At 38.0% G+C, this 17,357-nt stretch overlaps 1 protein-coding gene across 3 annotated transcripts in view; it reads left to right on the top strand.

Moving 5' to 3' along the window:
- Positions 1 to 6,705, top strand: part of PSD2 (pleckstrin and Sec7 domain containing 2) — a 124,533-nt gene extending 117,828 nt beyond the window's left edge. For 2 of the 3 annotated variants that reach the window (XM_081951822.1, XM_081951824.1), the window contains exons 12-15: positions 2,413 to 2,570; positions 4,599 to 4,743; positions 5,191 to 5,334; positions 5,687 to 6,705. In XM_081951822.1, coding sequence (XP_081807948.1) covers positions 2,413 to 2,570; positions 4,599 to 4,743; positions 5,191 to 5,334; positions 5,687 to 5,914 — 675 coding nt within the window. In that variant the 3' untranslated portion in view covers positions 5,915 to 6,705. The remainder of the gene's footprint in view (positions 1 to 2,412; positions 2,571 to 4,598; positions 4,744 to 5,190; positions 5,335 to 5,686) is intronic. The other variant, XM_081951823.1, reaches the window with a different exon arrangement.
- Positions 6,706 to 17,357: the final 10,652 nt, after the last annotated feature.

Here is a 17,357-nt window from a genome sequence, read left to right as displayed (position 1 = left end):
CCATTCGCATTTGTACTGAGGCATGCAGGAGAAGGCGTCAGCTAGAAAGTTCCTCCCCCCTGGAATGTGCTTTAGTACGAAGTCGAAACTGTTGAAGTATTGAGCCCATCGGGCTTGTTTGGGTAATAGTTTCCGCAGGGTCCTGAGAACCTCCAGATTTTTGTGGTCAGTCCAGACTTCAAATGGTTTCTGCCCCCCTTCCAACAGGTGTCTCAAGGTTAGCAGTGCCCATCTCACTGCGAAAGCCTCCTTTTCCCATGCGGCCCACCGTCTCTCTGTGTCTGTGAGCTTGCGGGAGGTGTAGGTGCAGGGTTGTAAGTTTCCTTGGTTGTTTCTTTGGAGTAGCACTGCTCCCACTGCCACATCGCTGGCGTCTGCTTGGATCATGAAAGTTGCTCGGGGTCAGGATGCTTCAGCACTGGTTCCTTTGCAAACATTTCTCTTAGTGTTTCGAATGTCTTTTGGCAGGTTATGTCCTACTGTAGAGGTTGTCCCGGGTGAGGTTTTGTTCCTGGGCTCCCTGTCTTTAGGAGGTCTGTCATGTGTTTGGCAATCTTCGTGAAGGAGGGGATGGACATATTCCTCAGCTTTAGTTTGGAGGGAGGGAGGAGATTGTCTGCCCTGGACAGCCTGCCTGCTACGTGGAAGAGGCACTGGTTTCAGCCTCCTTCTGATGAGTGGAGGCCGTGTTCCCATCTGCTTCTCATGACCTCAAGAGGATCCACTGCTCCTCCCTTCACTTTTGGCCTGCATAATGGCCTCTCTTCACGGAGGGTGGCCCAGTCAAATTCCTCCCTCCGTTGCTTTATGGAACTCCCCAGGGGCTCCATTGGGGCTTTGGGAGTCTGGCTTGGTTCCAGTCCAGCATCCACTCCACTCTTCCCAGTTCGCTCAGGGCCCTTCCCTTTTTGTGGGCATTGGGGTGGGGGAGCTCAGCTTTAACTGCTTTAGTGGTTGAATATTCATCTCCTTTTGCTTCGGCCATCTCGGCTTTGATGTCTGAGGTCAGGCTGCAATCCGGCTCTCTTTGGATAGCTGGCCCTCTGCCATGGTTGCCTGAGTTTCCCTCCAGGCACCCCCTGGTATCGGTGGAGCAATTGGAGGGTCCAGGATTCAGGAGACCTGGTAATCTTGATAGATTTTAAAAGTAGATCTGTCTGTCTGTCAGGTTTCCTAAAAATGCCTAATTGATTCATGAGTATTGAACCAAGTTTCAATACAAAACTAGACATTTATTAGGGGCACCATTAGGCAAGGTCTTTCACAGTCAGATCTAAGCTTTGTTTGAGTTGTAGCTGAATTTTACCTGTTCCTTCCCTCCCCTCAGTCTGTGTCATAAATCACATTCCCCAATGAGGTGCATCCCTCCCGAGCCTGCTGCAGTAATCTGAGATCCGACTTTAGTTGAAAGTATGCATGGAATGCACTTCCCTCCCCTTCTCTCACTATGGCAACGTTAGGAGTTGACACCAGACTTTTAGGGCAGCAAAAAAATCATGGAGTCTGCAATCACCACAAGAGATAAATAACTCTTTGAAACATATGTTATGGGACAGGGTCTCCTGGATCTCTGAAGTTTGGGGCAAAGTTCAAACTGGAAAATCCTGAAACACTGCAGAAGAAAATAAGTCCAACAGCAAGGATGTCTGTATATAGGCCTTATTCGGTTTATAGCAAAAGGGAGCATCAAATAGTACAATAGCATCACACAACCTAATTCCAGTATATGTTATTGTGTAGAATTGTGTAACCAATTTTTACCACATTGAATTAATAAACTTTTTTTGAGAACAACAAAGTGCTTGTCTTCTGTACACATTTTACTTTTAGACCTTGGTTAACATGAAAAGTAAAAATATGCTCATTCACTTGCCATATATGAATCACTGCATTGATTAACTCATCAATGCATAGGTTCCTCTCTTTTACCCCAGGAAAAACTTATTTGTAACAAAATGCATCCCTGCTTCCTCATCATATATCACATTATGTATTAAAAATGCAACATTATACTTTGCAACCTACATTTCTTTAATTTGCTTCTTCTTTTTTAATTGTGCAGTATATAGCACTTGTCAACAACAGTCCCAGGGCTGCATACTCAAACTTTATAAAAAAAACTTGCATGCTTTATACTTATAATTTGAAATAAATCCAAAAAAATGGATTCAGTAATTGCTGGAAGAGTATTCAAAACTGAATTCCTTTCTTTATTGGGTCCAAGACATTTCTTCACTCTTTATGCATTCCCCTTGTGACTATCGTCTGATTCTGCTCTTTCCTATTTCTTTTTATGGTCTTCATTGGATTGGAGTCTCAGTCTTTTTAAAGGAAAATCTGGGGAAATATCTTTTAGCAGATATAAAGGGTCATTTCCAAATGGCTATGGATGTTGTTTCTTTTTTGTCACAGGATGAATATAAACCTGATAAAGATCTTTCTGAAGCAGATCTAAAGAATGCTATTCGCATTCATCATGCCTTAGCCACAAAAGCCTCGGATTATAGTAAAAAATCCAATGTTCTGAAACTGAAGACAGCAGACTGGAGAGTGTTTCTCTTCCAAGCTCCGTGAGTACCACAGGAAAGATTAGTCAGGATTATTAGAATTTGGGGTGACTTATTTGAGATGTTGTTTTTACACCTTCCAAAGGCTCTGGAGATCGTATGACATCGCCATAGAAACTGGAGAACTAAAAGGGAAAATAGGGCATATTCAGCCTGGCAGAAGCTTAACTCATCTGTTTCAGTTTTTAGGTTAATGAAAAGCTGAACAATCATGGCAACCATTAGTTTGTTTGTAAATTTAAGTGACATAATCTTGGAGGCATCTGGGACCTCAAAAATGGGGGCTGAGATCCATGGATTGTGTCTCCTCAGTTACAAGCTCTCTTTTAATATAGCAAAGTCTCATGATCACATTAAGGTTCTCATTACAATTGACAACATCATCAAATCTTACTGTTCAAGAAATGAAAAATATCATATTATTATCAAGTTCTGGGGAAATCAGGAGATTCAGGTAGTTCAATGAGTATAAAGATTTATTGCAAGCTTAAGCTCTCTGCAGGAATCTGACCAACTATCAGTCAAGGTCTATGAGCAGGAGATAAGAAAGACATTCAAACTGGATTGGATTTAGATCTCTTGTGGTGTGCCAGGACTCGTGATATATGACACGTTTGACCTCTCCCTCAGGCTCAGCCTAGTTGTCTCCTACAATTACTATGTAATTAGCATTAGAAGCCATTATCTGAAGACAAGGACAGTTCTATAGTACTCAGGACTATGTTATAAATACTGTATAAAATGAAAATATTTTTATATAGGCAAAGACTAATGGTTACATATAATAAAGAGGCAAATCTAATCTATAAATTTCCTGGATTGTAAACATTGGGAATCTATCTTCCCGATGTTTACAATCTATCTTCTTCAACATTAGATAATCTATCTTCTTCAACATTAAAAGAAAGAAGAATATAAATCTCAACATAATTGTCAGGTTCCATAAATTATGTCCAGACAAATATATTTATATTTGTAGTTATATCTATAAAACACAAAGCAATTATAACTTTCCCCTTCCATGTAATGTAGAATTGGTAATAATCTAGGTCAGTGGTTTTCATTTTTTTCTTCACCATGGACCCCCTCTTGCCCAGGGACCCCCAAGATTTAACTCAAGATTTAAATCATAACATTTATTCAAGCCTTCACAGACCCCCTGTGATGACTGCCCAGGGGTCTGTGGACCACAAGTTGAGAACCACTGACATAGGTAATATTTTTTTTATGCAAGTCTAGGCCCGTGGCTGAAATACTAAACACTATTGTTTGCATCCTGAAAAAGATGAGCTCTCACTTGATATGTTTATATCTGTTTGCTTATTCTGATTCCATTAAAATGATTTTTTCTTATTGTTTCAATGGCATCCTCTGTAATCTACCCTACCCAGTCCGCACTTATATCCCAGTCCTTTGTTGTTCCTTTCCTGTATTTCCTTGTATTGCAATTGTCGATTAAATTCATTTGTGTTGTTGTTATTCTGTGAACTGTGTGGGTAATTATCTTAGAGGTTAACTTTAATGAAGCCTCATCAAACATTGCAAAAATTGGTTCGCATACATATCAGGAAGAAAACCCTGAAGTGGCACAAAAAGGAGCATAGCCTATGACCATTTGAATAATCTGTAACAAGAGACAGCAACAGATGCCAGCATATGATCAACCATGTCAAGATCTGGGAACTTCATTAGGAAGTCATCAAAGTAGACAGGGTTGTAATCTTGATAAGCAAATTGGAAAACAACATCCAGAAGGTGGCCATGGCAATCCATTACTGCTCCGTTGCCAAGAAACCTGCATATAGTCAGCCTTTACAACTCAGCATGAGGGAGCCTCTATCTTTTAAGAAGAATGCAAAGTAGAAGGATTAATTAGTGATGTGAAAAGAGAAAGGCATTCCACCTGATATGATAGGTTAGTTCAGTACCAATCATCAATTCTCCTTTTCATACTAATGGCACAGTAAATGTCTTTCTCTGGGTGTCTATGTTTCTGACCATTTGACTTTAAATGCTGCCTGCTTTCCATAGAAGTAAAGGAGAAATGTTGTCATGGATCCTGAGAATAAACTTGGTAGCTGCCGTTTTTTCTGCCCCTGCATTTCCAGCTGCTATTTGCTCCATGAAGAAGTTCTGCCGGCCTCTTTTGCCATCTTCATCAACTAAACTCTGTCAGGTAAAACTGAAATGTGTGTACATAGGGTGGCCTGGAATTCAGGCAAGCACTGAATGAACCATACATTTTTTTGCAAGAGAAGGATTTGCATCCCAAATCATAGAAGGCCTCAAAGATTAAAGAAAGCAAGTCACTACTGCTCCCTCTTCACATGCCTTGCCTGGTCTGTTTTATGATGAAGGCAGGAGGCAGGGAGCTGAAATACTGCCTATGAGGAGTTTCTTTCCATATCTTATGTAACATATGCCACCTTTTTATTTAAAATACTTATAACCTGACTAAGATTGCTATGCTATGCTATGCTACGCTATGCATATTATATAATTTGAAAGCAGCAAGAATAATAATACATTTTGAAATATTTTTGAAATCAATCACACACACATTTGTTAAAATAAAATAGTTTTATTCTACAGAAGGGATGAATTAACATTTCTTATCTATCAGGAAGAACAGCTACAGTCCCATGAGAATAAAATGAGGCAAATTACAGATGAATTAACTGAACATAAACTGCATCCTGTAGTGAAATGCCTGAAGTCAAAAGAGGCTGAAGAATATCGTTTGAAGGAACATTACTTAATATTTGAGGTGAGTCTTCTATCTCCTACAGTAGTTGGTAAATGATATCTGTTAGTAAAAGAACTAATTAACTTGATGAATTTTTGGACATGCACAAAAGCATCTGACAACTGGGCATCATAATCTACTTCTATCCTATGATTAAGCAAAAGCTGTTTCCTAATTGAGAAAGGAAGTTATATCCTTTCAGGATTCACTATATTTTCTGTAGAGGAATCAGGAATAATATTCAATTGTAAAAGATATAAATATACCTATGATTTGCTTGATCCATGCCACCTAGTTGTTTATTTATTGCACATCTCCTAAATAATTTTGGGCCAGATAAATATGTTTCATTCTATTTTACTTCTCTCCACAGAAAAACCGATATGAGACATATATCAACCTCTTATGTGCAAAGATAAAGGCTGGGACAGATGACCTGGGAAGAATTGAAACCAACCTCTTCACAATGGAGACCCAGGATAGTTCTTTGAGGAAGACTTGTTCCAGTCCTTCTATAACCCAAGGGCAGTTGTCTGTTGAAAGCAGTAAGGCAGAAAAAGACACTCTAGAGCCAAATACTTCACACACAGGGAGTCCATAAGAGAGAGCTGGTTCTCCCTATCTGCAGTCCGTGAGCACAATAGTTTCTCAGATACAGAATTACTTCAATAGAAAGAATTCAAAGGTGTTTTAGTTTACACTAATTCTATTCCGGTGCTTATGTTTTTGGAATTAGGCCGCCCGTGTTGGTTTTCCTGAATGAATATGCAATAAAAGGGCAAATTTCCCATAGAAGGCTGCATAGGTCTTTGGCCCACTGCTTGTCTTTGTGAGTACTTGCATTTTCCAATGAACAACATGTGTGAAACTATGATAACATGGGAACCCAACTGAATTCATTTCTTGGCTTGTTTGTTTTTAAATACCAATGAAATGATGGTTTCACAGCCCTTGCAATAGATTTACAAAGAAAACTATTGAAACAGTGGGAAGATTTTTATTCATTGCTGGTAAGAGGTTCTGGACTGGACAGGGTATCTGTTGAATCACATTTCCACATGAATTGTAAAAACTGTATTACTTATACCTGCCAAACACAGGTGTAGTTGGTTTCAGATATATAAATTGCAATCTAACATAGGCCAAAACAATAGCAGGAATAAAATTCCTTTAATATACAGGGAAGTCTTAGCAAGACTAAGTAATGTTTTGAAAAGGTAATAGTTTTTTTCCATTCTATTTCTAACAAAGTTCCATCTGACTTGCTGCAGTAAAAGCTGCTGCTGCTATGCTCTCAGCCTCTGTAAATAGCCAATTCACAGCTCTTGTTCCTGTTCCTTTTGCTACTTCTTGGCCATCCAAGCATCTGCAAAATAACCTATGTGTGTGATGACCGTAAAAAACTGAGTTGCAGTCACAGATAGTTGTACATATTCCATTTTGCTGTAAGCATAAATATACTTGCATAATGGGATGTTGTGCTTCTGTTCCTTTCTTGCTGTGATAAATGTGGTTTTTAAGACCTCCAGCACTTTATTTATGGATTGATTCATTATCATCTTTTTTTCTATACATTTTTCACAGTCAATCAAGTTCCAGTTTTAAAGGATCTTGTAGCTGCTAATTACAGTAATTTACAGTTTATATTTTTGCAGCTTTTTAAAATAAAGATAATAAAGAAATTTCTTTGAATTCTCACAGCTTTGGAGAATTTATAAATGATTGAGTTTCCATATTTCTTACCACCAAGGGATATCACCCTCTTTGTCACCAAATTTTTAACCATCATTTTTGTATAGTTTGATAATTTTATTTGAAAGAATGCACTAAGAATTATGTACAAATAAGTACTAAAACTGTTAATAAAGAAAATTCATTTAAAGCTCCATTTGGTATTTTGATTATTTTTAACTATTCAGTAGAATATTTATCCTTATTTAATGATCCTTTGGGGAGATTTACTGAAACAGGAAGTGGTACTATTCACCCAATTATAGATGTAGTAACCACAAATAGATACAGACTGCCAATAAAGGAGTGATTACTTCAGTTGATGATAATGGCTGATACAGAATACAATGACATTTCTCTTTTTAGCCCCAGTTGACTGGGATTTCCATTTGTAATTAAATTATTCCATTTTGTGTAATTTGCAGATCTGATAAGTATTCTACTTGTTCATCAAAATCATTAGCAAAACGTTGATAAGTACAGGAACAAAGACTGAGCATCCCACTTTATACCTTCTTTCAATTTGATAAGGAATGTCATACCATTCAAGTAGATTTAATTAGCTCCATAATTAGAATGTCATGGAATATTTAGTCAATTTTTTTGTCTTTTAATGACCCCATAATCCCTTGCATTGGGTTGGAGTCAGGGCAACTGAATGGAGCTGAGTGTTTACTCTCTAGATGTCCTTCCTGCAGAGTTCACAGTGGATAATTTCACATTGTGCCCAGAGAGAAATATCTGCTGCTACCTAGGATTGAATTTACAGCCTCCTGATTGTGAGGCAATAGCTCCATCTAGGCCACTGCACCACCCATGGGTTATGTTGTGGACTGTCAGCTGCTGGCCTCTCCAGCAGCCAAATCAAATGAGGAGGCGGTGTGGGAGTCGGGGCCAGCATCAAGGCAATCTGAGAGCTCAAAGGGGAAAGAGGGAATGGAGTTGTCTTGGCCGTCCATCAGCCCTTAGATGGAGAGTGAACATCCCCCAGGTCTGGAGATGACTGATGTCCCCATCAGGACACCTGAAGAGCAGGAACAGCTGGGTCTAGTGCCTGATGCATGGATACACAGAAGGCAGAGAAGAGGAGAGCAGTGGGAATCTATGGCTGTCCCTCAGGACAGAAGAGCCACCGCTGCTAGCTTAGCCCCACCCTAGCTCTGGGGATAAAAGACATGGGGTGGAGACGAATAGGTGTGGCAGACAATTATTTGTCTCTCTGTCATCAGCCACTGATAGCCTAAACTTTTGAATCCTATCTGGACCTTATCAGAATTTTTTCTTGGAATCTATGGCGCTGAGAGTCAGGCGCACTTTCTGAGTGTGTGTGTGTGTCTGCTGCTGGAAGAAAGCGAGCGCACCTTCCAGGACTTCTTTTGCGAGTGTAGGGAGTGAGACAGACTCCTGGTGTGTTGGGGCCATTTCAGGGGAAAAGGTGGCAAGTATTGCTTTCCACAAGCACTTAGAGATTTTGTTAGCCTGGTGTGAGAGAGGGAGAGACTTTGCCAGGTCTGCTGGCACTCCTAATAAAGGGAACATTTAGAAAGCTTGTCATGTTTGGGAGCCAGGTCAGAACAGGTTACTTAGTCAAATGCTTTACTCAAATTAAGAAGTACATTTCCATAGTAAGTTAGCCAATTGAATATGAGATAATGTTATTCTCCATGATTTATTCTTGAGAAGAATTTATTTCTGATAAATTACCATAGAGTTTTCATTGAATTTAAAGTTCACTCTCCTTATATCCTGGTATAGAATCTTTGCAGATATCAATGTCATACTAAGTGGACTACAAATCCTCCCTTGTTTCTTTCTGAGACACAGTAATTTTCTTCCTCCAATCTCCTAGTGTCATCCAATCTCTTTCTCTCAAATAAAACATCTTTAAGCCATTGATTTATTAATGCGACATTCCAGTAATATTCTTTATTTTTAAAAAGGGGAATTGAAATACAGTAAACTTAGAAACATTCCAAACATATTCTAATTCTGGCAATTTTAAATTCAAGACATTGCTATCTGGACCAAATTCTGAAATCAAGAGATGCTTTAATGTAATGAATTGTTAATTCACAATTTTAGGCAAGCCAATTGTTGATGGTTCAAGTTCTTGACTGGCAACAAGCTAACCTAAAATTATATCACAACTTATTTGCCCATAAATGTATCAACTGCTGAGTAAAGGCAGCAATGCTGAGGCAATCAAAATTACTTACTTAGTTTAAAAATCTCTGATAAATGTTTATCAAATAATTATGAACACCACTATGAAGAGCAGAACTGAAACCATCTCCAGGACCGAGTAAGTTTTTTCCTAGGAACTTTCAGCCTGAAACCAAATACAATAGTCCTTGATTTATGAATGTAATGGAGCCTACCCATTATGGTTATAAAGTTAATTTAATCACTTTAAATGAATGAACCCTTCCCTCCACTCCCCAAAGCATTCGTTAATCAAATGCATGGGTTGTTAAGGGCACATGCGGTACTTCAAGGATGGAGAAGACCAAGGGCAAGGAAAGACTACATACCTCTGGCCACCCAAGGCTTCCCTGCATCCACTGAAATATCCCTTCCCAATCTTAGGATCCCATAGTTGTTTTGGTCTTCTCCACACTTAACCTTTCAAAGATTGGCAGAGATGAGAGCTATGTGGCAGAAAAACAGCTATCTTCTCAGATAAAGGTGAAGCTATTTTCTTTAAAGTTTGTGTTCTTTTATCCCTTGTAAAAGGCTTTTGGCACAGAGAACAGAGGCCTGCAGGCCCATGAGAAGGTTTTTGTTCTCTGTACCAAAACTTGCAAAGGAAATAGAAGTCTTCAGGGGCATGACCTCGCGTTCTTGCAGGCCTCCATCATCTGTACAAAAAGCCCAGGGGCAGAAGGGGTTGTAAGAATAACAAAAACAGCTTCACCACATCTGAGAAGATAGCTGCTTTTTTGCCACATGGCCCTGACTCTTCAGAACTTTGAAAGGTAAATGAACGATCAGTGACAGGATGGGAAGGAGCTGGTGGGCTAGCATAGCATAGCAGAGCCAGTGCCTGTTAGGTTCCAATAGGGGGAGTGTTGCAGCATCTCTATGGTCAGTTGTAAGGGTGAATGACTGCAATGGTACTGCAACATTCATAACTTCAGTACCGTGTCATAAGTAATTGGGGGGGGGTAACTTTTAACTGTTGCTAAGTGAACTATCGTAATGCAAGGACTACCTGTAAATTGTATCCTAGGAACCTTCAGCCTAGCTCAATTTTTTTGTCTTTTCTTTGAGAAATCCTGGGAAGAGATGAAATATGGTACAACTGAAGGTCCTCTGACTCTTGCTTCAAAAACAGGGGAAAGAAAATCCAGGCTAGTCCATCATACAGCAATATTTGGAAAACTATAAGCATATATAATACATGGTCTGTAGGAATTTTAAAAATGAGACAGTAATTTTGGGAAGTCAGAATGGACTTCTTAAGAGGAACAGACTAATCTATAGACTAATCTTTTTTCCTCTATCACAATGCAATCTCTCTCTCTGTCTCACACACACACACACACACACACACACACACTGAGAGAAAGGGAGGGAGGGGAGGGAGGGGAAAAGTTTGATTAGATTGTTGGCAAGTACCTTTAGTAGCCTGGTAGGTGCCCCTCACACATATGTGCTAGTCATTCCCAACTCTAGGGGGTAGTGCTCATCTTTGTTTCAAAGCCAAACAGCTAGCGCTATCCGAAGACATCTCTGTGGTCATGTGGAGCACGGAACAATGTTACCTTCCAACCAAAGTGGTCCCTATTTTTCTACTTGCGTTTTTTACATGCTTTCGAACTGCTAGAAACTGGGACAAGTAATGGGAGCTTACTCTGTTACGCGGCACTAGGGATTAGTAGCCTAGGATACAAATAATTTGATCCTGGAAATTTAAACTCATTAAAAATTTGATATTCCAAAATCATGTTCCTATCAAATTCAATCTTCAATTCTGCTCAGTCATCCTGCTCTTTTAGAATTGCCCTATCCAAATAGAATTCTCCTTTCCTTTTGGAGAAGTCTGAACTAAACAGTTATATCAAGTTACCCATTAGCATTTTGCTCTCTTCAGTGAGCATGAGGTATACAACTCCTCTCAGAGGACCCTACTTTTCTTTGTTTCGAGTTTATTAAAATCCCCCTTTAAAGTCCAATAGACTTACAGTGCATTCACAAAGTATTCAGACTTCCTTCACTTTTGTCACTTTGTTATGCTGCAGCCTGATTTTACAGTTGTTGAAATTTCTTTTTTCTCATTAATCTACACTTAGTATCCATAATGACAAAGTGTAATAGAATTTTAGAAATGTCTGTAAATTTATTAAAAAGAAAAAACTGAAATATCACATTGGCATAGTATTCAGATCTTTCACTCTGTACTTTGTTGAAATACCTTTAGCAGCAATTACAGTCTTGAGTCTTTTTGTATATGAGGCAACAAACTTTGGACACCTGAATTAGGGGATTTTCTGCCATTCTCAAAACTGACTGAATTTGTGGATAACACTTTCTGATTACTGGAAGAAATCATATAAGGAAAAATGTTTTTTTCCTTTTCTTGATCTTTTTGATAATCAGCTGTTCTATCTTTGCTTTGTTTAATGCTGAAACTTAGAGCAGATGTGCCACCTACTGTTGAAAGAAGATATTATACTAGCACACAGTGGAAAAAGACCTTGGCAAGTGAAGATTGATAACAGAAGAAAAACAAGAAGACAGGAAATAGTGAAAAGCAAACAACATCTGGAAGGCCTCTTTACTTTGGTTCCATATCTAATGGCGTTTTGGCTGCTTGGAAACATTTAGTGAGCTTTTTAAAGATTTTTAAGGCAAGGTGGACTATAATTAACAAGAAACATCTTTGAAACTGAACACTTGATTCTGTGGATTAAAGAGATTTGGGGAAATCTGGTGAGCCAATCTGGATTATTAATACTATTTGATAGAACACTTTATGAGGGAAAAAAAAAAGAAAAATTAAACAAGACTTTAAAATTTGGATAATTTTTAGGGTGCATTATTGACCATTTTTAATGACTATGAATTTTGGGGATTTTGAGGAACAATCTCGGGACTGAATAAACTTTACTACCGTGTTTCTCCAAAAAGAAGGCTGGGTTTTATTTTCTTTTGACCCCAAAAAAACAGCTAGGCCTTCTTTTTGGAGGGTTCTAATTATTGACTCACCTCGTGGTGGTTGCACTGACAGCCCTGCCCAACAGGAGTCCACTGCTGGCCCACTTCTTCTGTTCTGCTTGCCGCCACTCACATGCATTGCCCCGGCCTCTGTTTTGCCTCCAGATGCCTGCCAGAAGGCATCTGCAGTTGATAACAGAGCTCCAGATCAATCCAGAGCTTTGTTTTGCCTCCAGATGCCTTCTGGAAAGCCCTCTGCAGCTAATAATAGAGCTCCAGATCAATAGAGTTCCAGTGACACAGTTGTCAGAGGGTGCAAGGCTGGTAAGTAGGGCAGCTCCACACCCATCCACACCCTAGCTTATTTTTTACCTTTGTGCCTCACCCCATCCCCTGCACCCCGGGGTGGGTAGGGTCTTAATTAGAGCCAATTTTATGGGTGGGGCTTAATTTGATCACAGGCACTCAAAACGTGATAGGGCTTCTTTTCACAGATACAATCAAGGTATGCACAGGATAGGAAGAACGAAGGTATTGCCAAAGACTACACAATATTAGATAAACTGTTGATACAGACAGAAAACAGACTGATCAAAGTGCTGTATAGATTTTTGTTGGAATATAAACTAGAGGAGGAACATGTCAAAGAAACCATGGTCGCCTGGGCGAAAATTTTTGGTTACAATGTGGAATTGGCTAAGTGGGAAAAACTTTGGATACTTAATCAGAAATTAACATTGGCTACGGCGTATAAAGAAAACCTTTACAAGATGTTCTACAGATGGCATCTCCCGCCAGCACGGCTTTCTAAAATGTTTAAAAATCTGGCCCCAAATTGTTGGAAGTGTAAAAAAACACCAGGCACTTTCTATCATATGTGGTGGACGTGCAATGAGGCAAAAAAATATTGAAAAATGATTCAATCATGGTTAGAACAAATGGTGGGAGAACAAATTATGTTTAAACCAGAAACCTTTCTCCTAGGCATAATACCGGAGGAGTTTAAGAAAGATACACTCTATCTAATTATACATATACTAACTGCAGCGCGCATAACCTATTGGAAAAAAGAAAATACACCATCAGAGCTAGATATAATCAGAAAAGTGTTGGCCTGTGCAGAAGCAGATAGGCTCACTTTGGAACTTAAAAATAAAGGGGAATCAGAATATTTTGAGGTATGGAATAGATTTTATGACTGGTATAAGTTAAGATGACAAGACTGGAACAAATGTATATATTGTGATCAAACAGAAGGACAGACAATGTATTAAATAGATTAACTGTTAATGGTTGAAACTAGCTGTACATAATGTGAATATACGATCACTCCGACTCCGCGGCATTGCATTGTTTTAAATGTAAAAATAATAAAAATATATAAGAAAAAAAAGGGGGAAAAAACGTGATAGGGCTTCTTTTCAAGGTGGGTCGTCTTTTTGGAGAAACACGGTAATATGGCATTTTTGGTGTTTCAAGGCAATTGGGATATTGGAATCTTGGTGGAATATTGAGTAACTTTCAGCCTATTAAATTATTACAAAATAGAGAGATTATGGAACTGATGCAGGATACAGACGTGGGATTAGAAAACCCCCAGCAAATGTCAATGAAAGATGAACGAAAAACTCAGAAAATAGAGGAGAAATCAGAAAGAACTGAGGAAAGTGGGCTTTCATGTGTTTTGCACTGAGGAGAGGCTTCCATCTAGCCATTCTTCCATTAAGCCCAGATCAGTGGAGGGCTGCAGGGATTGCTGTCCTTCTGGAACTCTGACCATCTCCACACAGGATCTCTGGAGCTCAGTCATAGTGACCATCGGGTTCTTGGTCACTTGTCTTACTAAGGTCCTTCTCCCCAATTGCTCAGTTTGACCGGGTGACCAGTGCTTGAAAGAGTCCTAGGTGTGCCAAACTTCTATTTGAGAATTATGGAGGCCACTTATGCTCTTAGGAACCATCAGTGCAGCAGAAATTTTATTGTAGCCTTCCCCAGATCTGTGCCTTGCAATAATAAAGGAGGCACATGAGCTAAATTTCACGTTTGCCAAGGGTCTGAATACTTATGCCAATATATTTCAGTTTTTTAAAAAATAAATTTACAGGCATTTCCAAAATTCTGTTTTCACTTTGCCATTATGGGGTACTGAGTGTAGATTAATGAGAAAAAAATAATTTTAACAACTGTAGAATCAGGCTGCAGCATAACAAACTTGACAAAAGTGAAGGGTGGCTGAATACCTTCTGGATGCACTGTAGGTTGATAAAGTCATGTGCTATTCCTCTTAAAATAAAAAAATCCTACAGTCACTTTCTCTGCAATATTCCTGCTATTTCATTTCCTCAAATGAATCTTCTCTGTTGGTTGGAGCCAGGATTAGTTCATTGTCTTGGACCATCCTCCATCTTCACAAGGAGAAAGTTGTCAGCAACCTAAATCATGAAGAACCATGCTTGGAAGAATTTATCTCTCAATATATGCCAGGCTAATTAAATTCTCCCTCAATACTACTTTATGTCCTCATGAATGAGCTTTGGGGCGCATTCTTCCAAAGCTCTTATGAATTGTGCTATTTTGTTCTAGAGAAGCATACAAAAATGAAATGACAATTGTTGTAAACATGATCTTCAAAATCAAGTGCTGTTGACAAAACATAATATAATGTAATAACTGATAACGAACAAATTAAAAAAAAGTTTCATAATTTTCTCTAAATTATATAAAATGCAAGCATTTGAAAAGTAAAAAATAGATGAGTATTTCTTAAGACAACACTTGCCAAAACTTTCACAAACTTGGAGACAACTTATGAATTAACCATTAATTACCTTTTAAAGATCAGAAGCTATAAGAAAGATGAAAACAGGTGAAGTGCGTGATCATCGAGCCGGTTATTAGGATAGTAGGATCCCAACACTGTTTACAGATATATATTAATGATGATCAATCTGGATTTCTGCCAAAAAGACAGTTAAGGAATAACTTGAGGACTGTCTTGAATATTTATATAATATTTACAGTATCATAATGAACAACAGAAAAGGCCTTTGACAACTTAAATTGGGCCTTTATTTTTAAAGTATTGGAAGAAATGGATTTTGTTGGGAATTTTATCCAAAGGGTCAAAGCTATTTATATATCACAGAAAGCAAAAATTGTTATAAATTAAAATTAATTAATTGTAATTAATTTAAAAATAAAAAGTTAAAAAGTAATTAAACTTAACTAGGATGAGAGAATCCAAAAGAGTATAAGACGAGAATGTCCTTTGTCTCCTTTTCTGTTTATCCTGGTGTTGGAAGTTTTGAATAGAGATATCAGGCAAGATAAGAAAATAAGAAAATTGGGTTCAAATGTACACATGGGTATTTGTATGTGCATGTATACAATAATACAAAGAATTTTAAAAGTTAATATTGAAACTAGAACTGTTTTTGCTGGGATTAATGAACAGTTAGAAAAGGGACATGGAAGATTATTCTTATGTAAAAATACCACTTCAAGACTATCATATACACTCCTTAATGGAATGAATCTTTATGTTTACAGTATATTTTATGTATACAGTATAAGGCACATTCTCTTATGGATAAGTGTCTCATTCAATAGATTGACGATGTAAACAGAGAATGGGAAAAATTTGAGATTCACTGTATTGGATCCAGAAGTTTTCATTTTTTCCAATTAATATATAATGTATCACGATTTGCAGATTATTTTGGATAATGAAATACTAAATGAAGAACACTAAAGGAATCTCATTAATTTGAATAAAAACACTAACATTTAAATAAACAACCCAATCATATGCATGTTTATTTAGAAGTCAACCCATCCATCAAGCAGAGTTTACTCACAAGTAAATTTGCATAGGATTGCAACATTTATGAAAGTGCAAATTTATGCTCCTGTGCGACAAAGTGTTCTGACATTACATATTTCAAAATGATTTATTCAAAGGTAGGCAACCTGGAGTTTTCCAGGTGTTTTGGACTGAAATTCTCCAAATATTTAACATGCTGGTTGGGAATTTGTGAAGTTGTAATCTAAAACATCTGGAAGGCATAGAATTATCTACACTTCAATATTTATTGATGGGTCTGGACTCAGTTGGGTTAGTCAGATAATCATTTTAGCTTAAAAAAAATCAGGCATCCAAAGCGAGATTCCCAGTAACATGAATAATTTGAGATTACCCCTATTCTATCTCCTCTCTCAATACCATATATAAAATTGCTTTTAGAATCATTTTAGCCATTTCTTACTTTTATTTATAGTATTTAAAAAATTCAAGTGTTAAACAGTCAAGAGTTCTAACATCCAGACAATCCAGAGCAAAATTTTACAATCTTTTTTATGACAAAGTAGCAGCTTTTCTACTGGACCTTGTTAGGTATTAGGAACAAAGGATTTAAAATACTTTATTGCTAAAAAGTAAATGAATACACTGGTGACTGTATTTTGTCTTTTCAGTTCTAGGTTCTCCATGCATCCAATTTATAGTATTTGAAATGCAAAGGACATGCAAAGTGAAAATAGAGAACGAAAGAGTCAGGCCATAATGTCAAAAAGAGGCTCCACAGGAAACTGAAAAGAGCCATTTTCTCTGTTTCAGGGAAGTTTTCTTGCCACCTACAACCAGAAAGCTCTTTAACTCATCAACCAGGATACATGGTGGCTTTATTTTTAAATGGAAAGTTCTTGTGAAATGCTCAAATGTTACATTTACAACCATCTTTACAAAATGGAGCACAGAAAACAACATTGTCTTTGATGTTTCTTTCCATGGGAAGACGACTGAGGCAAGGTTAGCATGCTGGTGGCACTATCTCAGGAGAAGGAACAAGGAAGGAGGGATAGAAGGGGATGGCATACTTAAGAGACATCTAGATCACTGGAGGCTTTTGAAACCTTTTCTCAACAGCAGCTTGTGCGTCTTGTATATTCCATGATGGGAGATCATGTTTCTTTGATGATCAAACTGTGGTCAGAATTTGGAGGACATTTTTATTCTGTGCATGCGCAGCAGTGGCTTATATCTTTACTAAACAGCTGAAGTTTATCTCCAGAAATGGTGTCAAAACAGATTTTAGGAGCAGCATTATTTAAACTATTATTATTTAATGATTTGCAATGGTTTGTTCTTTTTTTTGGGG

Source organism: Natrix helvetica (assembly GCF_964273705.1).
Source record: "Natrix helvetica genome assembly, chromosome: 4".
In the NCBI taxonomy this organism is placed as follows: domain Eukaryota; kingdom Metazoa; phylum Chordata; class Lepidosauria; order Squamata; family Natricidae; genus Natrix; species Natrix helvetica.
The sequence above is the reverse complement of the archived record's forward strand: the minus strand, read 5'-3'. Positions and strand labels throughout refer to the sequence as shown.